This window comes from Panthera leo, chromosome C2 (assembly GCF_018350215.1).
Source record: "Panthera leo isolate Ple1 chromosome C2, P.leo_Ple1_pat1.1, whole genome shotgun sequence".
NCBI lineage: Eukaryota > Metazoa > Chordata > Mammalia > Carnivora > Felidae > Panthera > Panthera leo.
This window is the reverse complement of record NC_056687.1, coordinates 86,172,272-86,184,478: the sequence shown is the minus strand read 5'-3', so window position 1 is coordinate 86,184,478 and position 12,207 is coordinate 86,172,272. Positions and strand designations below refer to the sequence as shown.

Below are 12,207 nucleotides of genomic sequence, written 5' to 3'. Positions count from 1 at the left end.
CAAAAGAAAACAAATCAATATGCAAACAAGTACAAATATAGTAAAATATGTATGCATACATATACACATATATGTGTGTTTCTCTCTCTATATATATGCATATGTAAAGAGAAGAATCAAATTTGGAAAGAACGTCCAAATCAGGTAACTAAAAATGAAGGAAAAGAGAAAAAGAGTTTACAGTAGCTTAATATTAGAGTCATAGGCTGATAAATTAATATGAAAGGTAAAAATTTTGAATTAAAAATGAAAATATTAAAAGTAATTTTTAATGTGGCCCTTAAAAATATATGAATAAATTATGCCTAGTATCATATGATACTTATGAATAAATGATGCTTAGTATTGCATAGTAGATAGCCAGTATGGTACTCTGCACATGGTATAGCTCAATGACTATTTGGCAAATGAACAGTAGGAAAATAAGTGCAACATTCTATCATTGTTTCATTCAAATGACAACTCCGCATGCCTCTCATTGTCCAAAAAACAATGTTTTTTGTAAATGTCAGGAAACTAATGAATGCCCTTCCCATACAGAAAAGAAAAGAAAAGAAAAGAAAAGAAAAGAAAAGAAAAGAAAAGAAAAGAAAAGAAAAGAAAATCAGTGTTTGTTGGTGAGGGAAAAAAGAACTAATAGCACAAAATTTTAAGTAACATTTCAACACATACTTCCTTATCACTTTTCTTTTCCTGTATTGAAGCCATTTCATTTTGTAGTCGTTGGATTTCATCCTTCACTCGTCCCAGTTCTCTCTCAGCAATGATCTTAAAATGCTCTTCACTTTCAATCTCATGCTCTCTTGCTTTACAAAGAGACTACAGAATAATTTACAAGATAGACTTTTTAATTTTTAACATTATACAATATTTATAATAACCCATTAGCCCAAAAAAAGTTCCCACAAAATACTTAGATTAAGTACTAGTAATTCCACTTCTCTGAAACCTAAACCATGTTAGACTTTACAATTCAGTGTAGTTGGGTGTTGCTTACTAGTTGTAAGAAAGTCAGTTCATGGAATGACCTAGAAGAAAATATTGTTGTCAGCCATTTTTAGATTTTATGTTGGTCTAGAAAAACTGCAGAAAATCAAAGTTTATATGGTAAGAGTTAAAAATATATAACTCATGACTTACCTAAAAAATAAATAAAATTTATTTAAAAATACTTTAGGAAATGGGTTGTTTCTATAAACTGACTACATAAGCTGATTGCAGAGATCATTTATAAATGACTATGTAAACACCAATGGTTATAAATATTTCATAGAATATATTAGTAAACAACCATGCCTTTGTGTTAAGCTTTACTCAATAAAATTGTATTTATTGACTACTGAGTTTGTAGTGCTTCTAAGTTATCACCATCAGTATTATTTTTACATTATTAGAGCTGTTAATGCTATAGGAAGTTTATTGTCTTCTATAACTATTATCTGATTTGAGGTTTGACTATAATGAAATATACACCCACAAAGAATTTGACTTTCTTTTTTTTTTTTAATTTTTAAACACTTATTTATTTTTGAGAGACAGAGAGAAACAGAGTGTGAGCAGGGGAGGAGCAGAGAGAGAGGGAGACAGACACAGAGTCTGAAGCAGGCTCCAGGCTCTGAGCTGACAGGCTGACAGCAGCAAGCCTGGTGTGGGGCTTGAACCCATGAACCACAAGATCATAACCTGAGCCAAAGTCAGACCCTTAACCCAGGCACCCCTAGAATCTCTGACTTTCAAATCCCCAACTCAGTGGTTTAATAACTTAAAGAATGATGTTGTCCAGTTTATTAATTAATCATATCAGGATTCAAAACTCTCAAGTATTGCTTCTAAAAGTTCATCAATTTGCTGCTTCCTAATAAAATCTGTAAACCACAAAATGGTTACTTATCAATATTAATTATAAATTGGTATTAAAACATGCTTTGTTCACTATTAAGAATTACATACCTTTCAAAGAAAGGTAGATGCATTTTTAAAAAAATAGTTTGATATGGAAGTTAGTAAACTCTCCAATGCTGATTTGCTGAGCTATTTGCTGGGCATCATCAGGGAATGATGTTCTACACATGAATAGATTGTCCATAAAACAAATATACTTATCACTCTAAGTTTTAACTTTTATTATTTGTAGTAATATTTCTAAAATGCATTATACTTTCCCCAGTTATCTTAACTAGTGTCTTAAATATAATTTAACTTTCCTACTATCTCAGGATCCTAAAATAATGTGGTGTCCTAAGGGCTACTGAAATGTGTGAACTATTTGTTCCCACTCAAAAAGGCCCCAGTGGGTCATGCTGTAAAAGTGAAAATGAGGTGGAAATTCTGTCACATGTTATATTAGGTCTATTTTGGCTTAGAATTATTTCTCATTGCCGTCACTGTACCCTTCTCATATAATCTGCTGCCTAATATTACGTTACACTGTATGAATGATTTCTTCTTTCAGATATGTTAATTATTCCTTGAACTTGGTGATGGTAGCGAATTCCTCAAAAGCCTTTTTTTCCTACTTACTTTCAGGTTCAAGGTTACATTCACAATAGGTTAGCTATGCTAAAGTTTTGTGTATGTCTAAAATAAAATCACAGATGTATATGCAATGTAAAATGTTCATGACTACACATGACCTAATCAACATGAATGTCAACATTACTATACCTGCGTAAACGAAAACTCTTGCTTAACATTTTTGAAGTGAGAAGTCATAGCATTAATTCGATCTTCATAGTCACGTAGCTGATCTTGCAAGCTTGACTTTTCCTCCTGCAGCTTTGACAACTGTAAATAATACATGTGATAATTTAGACATTGCTGTGGGAAAATTAGCACTATATTAAAATAGAATAGAAATCTCTAAGATTTCTCAGAAATCTTTTAGGAACCACCGGTAAAACGCAATTTTCATACAGCAGTACTTAAAGGGAAAAAAAGAGATCCTATTACATAATTAAACCACAACATCTCTAGAGCAAACAAGAGCATAAAAACAGATGTAACAAAAACACAGAACACAAACCATAAATTTTAAAAGCAGCGGACATCAGATATAACAAGCTCCTCCCTGAGCTATTCAAAATAAACAGATTTTGGACAGAGCTTAACAGAACAGAACAAACTTCCATGTGCTTAAGACCTCTTTCTTAATGTAGGTTTCGTGTCATTGAATTAAAACCCCGAGTAGAAACAAAACAATGTAAATGCATAACAAACAAACACAAAAACAAAAAACTTTAGGAAATTACAAGATAGATTCCCAGGACAATTAGAATACGTCACCCCTTAAAACAATATAAAAGCTCAACATAACAAAAATATCCTTCCTTATAGTCTTGATCTGTGGTTCCCAAATTTGGGGCTACAACCCAGGAGGAGCACAACATATCCACTAAGTGCAAAAGACGCTATTTGGATTTTTTAAATAAGGAAATAATAAAATACTAATGTACTATATGTTATCTCCTATATTTCATTAAACATAGTAAATCATACTAAATATGTATTTTTGCTTTTTATTTCATTAATTTCAGTTTTTCTTCTAATTCCCTCTTTGGTTCACTTTGTTATTCTTTTTTAAAAATTTATTAAGAACAGGTTTTAATTATTTTCCTTTTTTGTCACATTGATGCTATAGACTAAATGTCTGTGTCACCCTCAAATTCATATGCTGAGGCCTTTACCCACAATGTGATGGTATCTGGAGGTGGGCCTTTGGGAAGTGAGTAGGTTTAAATTAGGACATGCAGGTAGGACCCTCATTGTAAAATTAGTGTCTTTATCAGAAGAAGAGAGACCAGAGCTTGTTTTCTCTTTGCCATGTGAGAACACAGTGAGAAGGCAGCCATCGGCAAGCCAAGAGGAGGGCTCTCACCAGAACCCAACCACCCTGCCACCCTGATCTCCACTTACAGCCTTCAGAACCGTGAGAAATAAATGTCTTTCTAATAAATAATGTCTTCTTACTCACTCACTCTATGGTATTTTGTTATAGCAACCCAAGCTAACTAAAGCATGGATTTAAAAATGAAGGCATTTAAGGCATTTAAGCCTGTAACTTTTCTCTAAGTAAGATTTTTCCTATTTCCAGCGGATACAGGTATGAAGCAGTCTCTTTTTATTGTTTTCTAAAAACTAACTTTTCCCTTTCAATTTCTCCATGATAGAAGAGTTATCTATGTTTCCGAGAAATTGGCCTAAGTGTTTAAGATGGATGTGTTAGTCAGCTCAGGCCGCCATAACAAAATATCATAGACGGAGTGGCTTAAAGAATAGAAATTTATTTCTCCGAGTTCTGGGGCCAGGAAGCCCAGGATTGAGTTACTAGACAATTTGGTTCTGGTGAAATCTCTCTTCCTGACTTGCAGACAGTGCCTTCTAGCTGCATCTTTAAATGGTGGAGAGAGAGAGCGCTGGTCTCTCTTCAGCTTCGCATAAAGATATAATACTATCATGGGAGCCACATCTCATGACCTCATCTAAGCCTAATTACCTTCGAAAGGCCCCACCACCAAATACCAACACACTGGAGATTAGGGCTTCAACATATGAATGGGAGGGGCAGGCAAACAGTCCATAAAATGGAGAATAATTTTTTAAATTATTTATTATAAATCCTATTGGCTTATGATCAGAAAAATATGGCCTATAAAATTCCCACCACTCATTTCTCTAATTTTGGTAAAATGTACATAAACATACATTTTATCATTTTAACCATTTTTCAGTGTACATTAAGAAGAGTGTCATTCATTGCGTTGCCTAGGTAGCTCAGCCCATTAAGCATCCAAATCTCGATCTCAGCTCAGGTCATGATCTTACCTCGAGCCCCACGTCAGGGTCTGCACTGGCAGCATGGAGCCTGCTTAGGATTCTCATTCTCTCTCTCTCTCTCTCTCTCTCTCTCTCTCTCTGCCCCTCCCTTGCTTGTGTGCTTTCTCAAAATAAATAAATAAACTTAAAAAAAAGAAGAAGAATTAGAATGGCATTAAGTACATTTATGTGTTGTGCAACAATTGCCACCATCCACCTAAAAATTTTCATCTTCCCAAACTGAAACTCTGCGCCCATTAAACCCTAACTCCCCATTCCTCTTCCCCCCCACCCAGCCTCTGGAAATCACCATTCTACTTGTGTCTCTATGAACTTGACTACTCTAGGTATGTCATATAAGTGAAACCATACAGGATTTGTCCTTTTGTGTCCATCTTATTTCACTTTGTATAAGGTCCTTAAGGTTTATCATTCACTTTTTTTTTTATTTTTTAAAATTTACATCCAAATTAGTTAGCATATAGTGCGACGACGATTTCAGGAGTAGATTCCTTAGTGCCCCTTACCCATTTAGCTCATCCCTCCTCCCACAACCCCTCCAGTAACCCCCTGTTTGTTCTCCATATTTATGAGTCTCTTCTGTTTTGTCCCCTTCCTTGTTTTTATATCATTTTTATTTCCCTTCCCTTATGTTCATCTGTTTTGTCTCTTAAAGTCCTCATATGAGTGAAGTCATATGATTTTTGTCTTTCTCTGACTAATTTCACTTAGCATAATACCCTCCAGTTCCATCCACGTAGTTGCAAATGGCAAGATTTCATTCTTTTTGATTGCTGAGTAATACTCCATTGTATATATATATACCACATCTTCTTTATCCATTCATCCTTCAATGGACATTTGGGCTCCTTCCATACTTCGGCTATTGTTGATAGTGCTGCTATAAACATGGGGGTGCATGTGTCCCTTTGAAACAGCACACCTGTATCCCTTGGATAAATGACTAGTAGTGCAATTGCTGGGTCGTAGGGTAGTAGTTCTATTTTTAGTTTTTTGAGGAACCTCCATACTGTTTTCCAGAGTAGCTGTACCAGCTTGCATTCCCATATCATTCACTTTTAATGCATTAAGGTTTTCATCCTGGTATAGTAAATGATCCACCTTTGTTAAATGGTTTACAGACATATTTTTTAAATGGTTTATTTAAGGGATATATGTTCTGTTTTTATTTTTACTGCATTATTCATACCTTTATATTCTTATTTTTGTCTATTAGAACTGTCCAATTCTGATGTCAATATTGAAGTATCCTACTACAACTGTATTTTTGTCAAAGTCTACTTGTATTTATAATAGTTTTTACTTTTATGTACTTAGTTGTTATGTTGTTTGGTGCATACAGCTTTATGACTTTTATTTTCTTCATCAGTTACTAACTTTTATGATTGCATAATGAACCCAGAGCAAGGCATCTGCTTTCCTAATGAAAGCATAATGATTAACTCTCCACAAGTTGGTAATTCCTTCCCCACAGAATATCCAGGCATTTTTTGCTTCTTTTAAATATAAAAGGACATGCAAGGACCACCAGATATTTGTTGAAGACTTACATCAAGTGAGAGATATCAAGATAAACAAGTAAAAAGATCCCAAAGGAAACATAATTCAAGACACAAAAAAGAACTACACACACACACACATATTGTAAATGATATTGTACTACTAAAAGAAGACCAGGTGCTACAAAAAAGCAACAAATAACCTGAAAATTAAAAATATGATATAGTTGCCAAAAAAAAACTACAATGTAAACATAAAACAAAACCCTAAAAGCTTCCAGACATTAAAATTGCAACCTACAAAGAAATGGAAATATTTCTAATAGCAGATTACTCACCAACATCACTACTGGAAGATAATATTTTTCCAAATTCTTCATAAAAAAAATTTTAACCTAGAACATTTGACTCAGCCAACACCATCAAATGTGAGATTAAATAAAAAACATTTTCAGATTCAGGGTTTACCTCCTATACACCCTTGTTAGGAAGACACAAGAAAGTATTCCTTATTTTGAGATAAGGAGATAAGGAGATAACCCAAGAAAGAAGATATGTGACTTAGGAAGTAGAGCATCAACCACGTAAAAGAATAAAGGGAATTCTGTAGTCCACAGTTGGGAAATAGGTCTGTGGAAAAACAGTCCATATTAAAAAAACACAGGACTCCAGAAGGAAGGAGTAGAGGCAGAAAGAAGGTATCTTGAAGATCTGATACTGTGATTAAAAGAATATAAACTTAAAGCAAGCAATGCAAGAAATCAATTGGCAACCAAGGATGCAAGGAATCAAAAGCACAAAACAATGGATGCTTCTTGAAACAACTATTTGAGCATAAGACCCAACTAGGCAAAAGATGAATCAAAGTGAAAAATCCAAGAAAAGATAAACTGAATAAAAGTGGCTACATTAAGGACCATTAAACCAGTTTAAATATAAAATTAAGGCTGGGGCGCCTGGGTGGCTCAGTCGGTTAAGTGTCCGACTTTGGCTCAGTCGGTTAAGTGTCCGACTTTGGCTCAGGTCATGTGATCTTGTGGTTTGGGAGTTTGAGCCCCGTGTCAGGCTCTGTGCTGACAGCTCGGAGCCTGAAGCCTGCTTCAGATTCTGTGTCTCCCTCCCTCTTTGCTCCTCCCCTGCTTATGCTCTGTCTCTCTCTGTCTCAAAAATAAATAAAAACATTAAAATTTTTTTTCATATAAAATTAAGGCTAAACACTTGTAGTAAATTAAAGGCACTGAATGGAATAAAAAATAAAGCTTGATAATATAAAAATAATAAAACCACTATTTTTTAATAGGGGTAACATGGGTAAAAGATGGTGTAAAGAAGTGAGAGAGCTAATTTCTTTGCTTTCAAAATGAAAAATGAAAGGGCAGAGAGTCAACCCATAACTGCCTACAAATGAAACAAAGAATTTTTTAAACAATAATCTAACCATTTCTTCTTATGCAGTTTTTCTTAATGTTAAGAAAGTTTCTTAGCAATCACTATCCCTTGTAATCAAGTAATATTTACCTGAAATTCAATAATTCCTTTCTTTTTTTTCTCTTAAGACAAATAAAATTAAAATTTTTATTAAATAAAAATGTTTATGTTAAAAACAGCACATATAGTAGGATTCCATTTTAATAATACTTCTGTCTTATGCAGAAGAATGAACCTGGAGCACTTACTTACACCATACACAAAAATAAACTCAAAATGGATGAAAAACCTAAATGTAAGACAAAAAGCCATCAAAATCCTAGAGGAGAAATCAGGCAACAACCTGATTGTTTGACCTCAGCCACAGCAACTTCTGGAGACTTGACATGTCTTCAGAGGCAAGGGAAACAAAAGTAAAAATGAATTATTGGGACCTCATTAAAATAAAAAGGTTTTGCATGGCAAAGGAAACAATCAGCAAAACTAAAAGGCAACTGACGGATGGGAGAAGATATTTGCAAATGACATAGCAGATAAAGGGTTAGTATCCAAAATCTGTAAGGAATTTAACAAAATTAACACCCAAAAAACAAATAATCCAGTGAAGAAATGGGCAAAATACATGAATAGATATTTTTCCAAAGAGGACATCCAGATGGCTAACAGACACGAGAAGATGCTCAACATCACTCATCATCAGGGAAATACAAATCAAAACCACAATGAGATATCACCTTACCCCTGTCAGAATGGCTAAAATTAACAACTTGGGCAGCAACAGATGTTAGCAAGGATGTAGAGAAAGAGGAACCCTTTTGCACTGCTGGTGGGAATGCAAACTGTGCAGCCTCTCTGGAAAACAGGATGGAGGTTCCTCAGAAAACTAAAAATAGAACTACCTTACGACCCAGCAATTACACTACTATTTATCCAAGGGATACAGGTGTACTGTTTTGAAAGGGCACATGCACCCCAATGTTTATAGCAGCGCTATCAACAATACCCAGAGTGTGGAGAGAGCCCAAATGTCCATCAACTGATGAATGGATAAAGAAGATGTGGTGGGTACACACACACACACACACACACACACACACACACACACACACAGAGGAATATTACTCGGTGATCCAAAAGAGCGAAATCTTGCCATTTGCAACAATGTGGATGGAACTAGAGTGTATTACATTACAGGAAGTCAGTCAGAGAAAGATAAATATCATATGATTTCACTCATATGTGGAATTTAAGATACAAAACAGATGAATATAGGGGAAGGGAAGCAAAAATAATATAAAAACAGAGAGGGAGACAAGCCATAAGAGACTCTTAAATACATAGAACTGACAAACTGAGGGTTGCTGGAGGGGTGTTGAGTGGGGGGGAAGGACTAAATGGGTGAGGGGCATTTAGGAGGGCGCTTGTTGGGATGAGCACTGGGTGTTATATGTAAGTGATGAATCACTAAATTCTATTCCTGAAATCATTGTTACACTATATGTTAACTAACTTGGATTTAAATTTTAAAAAACAATGATACTTCTGTCTGTCTTTTCTATCTATATAACTGTAGACTATGATGTCTGGAATATTTGTTTAATGCCATGATAGTCACTTCTAGAGTCAACAGTGGGTATTTTTTATTTTTTACCCTTCTGTTTGAATATCTTAAACTTATTAGAGTTGACTTTTTAATGCCACTGTTTATTCAGGTAAAGTGATTCTGGCCCTCACTCTTCTTTTTATTGCTCCGTAATATTTTTTAAATAGCTAATATAATTAATATGTATATAAAATCATATGAGACAAATATTATGGCAATAATAAAAAAACTAATATTTGATTGGAACTTTAACCCACATTAATATCCTTAGAGCTGTAAACAACCCTGTGAAATGATTATTTATTTCCAGTTTATATAAGAAGAAACAGGCTCACTACTGGTAAGTAAGATCTGAACCCAGGGCTGGAAACTTGTTAATATTATTATTCCTCAGTACTCAGTGCCAAATTTCTGCTTATTTTTTTTTTTTTAGTGCCAAATTTCTTATATTCCCTAATGTTGCCCTTCATTAAAACAAAGCAACAAAAAACTGCAGCTAATTTAGACATTAGTAAACAGGTCAGAATATTTTGAAAAAAAAAAAAAAACTTCAAAAAACAGTGATGGATTTTCATTTTCTTTTCCAAGGGAAGAAAACCTTCTCTTCCATTCTGCAAAGTAATGTAAACATCATCTGTTTCTGGATCCTCCTCTACACAACACACTGCCATGTGACAGAACTTTAGACTAACTGCTAAAGGTTTTTAAAAGTTTTCTGAGCCAGATGCAATTTTATTTTTAACAACTACTCTGCATTCATTCGTTGGAAGCCGGTGTAAAATATTCCTTACAACGTAAAATATTTTTATATCACTCTGTGACAACATCCTCACTTTGAAAAGCTGTAAACTGCACATTTTACATTCTTACTAGAACGTCTCTCTTGAAAATATTTCTTCAAGTCCCTTTCAACTTTAAATGTCTTAGGCAGAAACTCAAAAAGTAATGTCAACCAGAGCGTGATTTGCTTATAAACATCCGCAAACAACTGTTGCTAGGAAAACCTCAGAGTCCCTTTGCAAGCCGCGCTTAATTCTGAGGAAGGGAAAAGCGGACGCAGGAACCAGACTTTCCTCTCCTGCCCCTGAGGCGAAATGGAGTGGGAGGAGAGAGAGTAACGATTCAGACTTTATAGTCGCGAATATCAATCATCCTTTCAATATACATTTTGTAATGCTTTGCAAGTACCGTAATGGGCAAACAGGTTAGGGAGGAAGGAGATGGTGCGGTGAGCATTAGACAGAAAGAGATAAAATTGGGGACGGAAAAGGGAAGAATAAAAGGGTTGGGGTATTCCTGCCAACCAAGAAACTATCCCCTCTTTCCCGGCCTTCTTCACCTGACACTTACCTGATCTTCCAGGATCCTGTTCTCCTCGTTTGCCACCGGGATGGCGAACCCATCGTCCCAATGCAGCTCCGCCAAGAATTCATTACTCATGATGGCAAAAGGATAGAGAACCTCTGACAGGGTGGGGAGGAAAGATCCACCTTCTCGTATGGCCCGGGAGCAGCACACGAGGCAACTCCCTACACCCGCAAATCTCCCCAGTAATTACCACGATAACCCCAGCAACCGCCCCGCGTCCTTAGTTACCAAACAGGAAGTGCTCAAGCAGGGAGGCAAAACTTCCGGTTGAGAACTCTAGCCTCGGTCCGGAGCAGCTTTTCTTTTAAACTTCGAGGAAGCGAAGCAATTACTCCACAGGTTCGCTGGGGTTGGCGGCCCCAGCATAACTATCCCTGAAGTTGCAGCTCGGGATCGTCCCCCGGGGCGCTCCCAGAGAGTGTAAAGTCTGTGGCGCCTGCGGTCTCCGGGGGACACTGAGAGAGGTAATGGCATTGAGCCCCGCAACTGCTGGAGCGCACGCAGAAGATGAGAGCTATCAAAAACAGACTTTTCTTTTCAAGTGGTGTTTGAGTTTCATCCGTAGATGAAATCTCGTCGGCTGAGGTAGACTGATATTTTGAAGCAGAATTCACTCCCTAGAATCACTGATGTGTGTTTCCATCTTTTGTTTTAATCTCCTGGTCTTCCTCCCAGTGTTCATCTGCCCTTCGCAGCGTCTTAGCTGACCGCGGACATGGACTGCAGCAGGGTTTGGTAGTACCCCCAACCCCGCCTCACCGCTTCTACACTTTTCGCTGTACGTTTTCTATTAACATACACAAATCTTCAATTTCACATAAAAATTTGTATTTCTTCCTAATCTCCAAAAAAGCTAGGCAACACTGAGTCCACATTATCATGAAGGCATTCGGCTGAAGAGGAGTCCCAGTTAGAGTGGCAAGCACTACACCTATTCAGTAATTTGAATTACCCGCTCAGCACTGGTAGGTATTTGAGTTTACCGCCTCTGTTGGTTAGCATCTCAGAACTGGAAAGGATAAAACTATCAACTAATCTAATCCTTTTATTTTCCAAACAAATAAACTGAGGCTCCCTGAGGTGAAGCGATTAAAGTCAGCAGGACCTAAATGAGGATACAGATCTCCTACTACAAACTATGCTGTCTGCAATGAGAGTTGTTCTTGGCTGAAATACCCTCTATTACGGCATCATGAACATAAATTAACTTTGCTTATCGAATAAGCAACTATCTGTAGCCTTTTTTGCCCTTTTGAATTTTATTTTACCATTATCTTGTTACGCTTTTTATTATAAAAAGTTTAAATATATATATATATATATATATGTATATGTATGTGTGTGTATATAGAGAGAGAGGGAGAGAGAGCGCGCACATACCCACCCACATACTCATTATCTTGATTTAACATTTATATTTTGCCACATTCACTTCATCTATATTATTTTGCTAAAGCTTTTTAAAACTAATCAGAC

General features: G+C 36.0%; 1 protein-coding gene across 2 annotated transcripts in view; it reads right to left on the bottom strand.

The window, feature by feature from the left end:
• Window positions 1-10,928, bottom strand: part of CCDC39 (coiled-coil domain containing 39) — a 51,047-nt gene extending 40,119 nt beyond the window's left edge. For both annotated transcript variants that reach the window (XM_042955157.1, XM_042955158.1), the window contains exons 1-3: window positions 10,714-10,928; window positions 2,665-2,784; window positions 673-819 (exon numbers count right to left, since the gene is read on the bottom strand). In XM_042955157.1, the coding sequence (XP_042811091.1) occupies window positions 673-819; window positions 2,665-2,784; window positions 10,714-10,803 (357 nt within the window). In that variant the 5' untranslated portion in view covers window positions 10,804-10,928. The remainder of the gene's footprint in view (window positions 1-672; window positions 820-2,664; window positions 2,785-10,713) is intronic.
• Window positions 10,929-12,207: the final 1,279 nt, after the last annotated feature.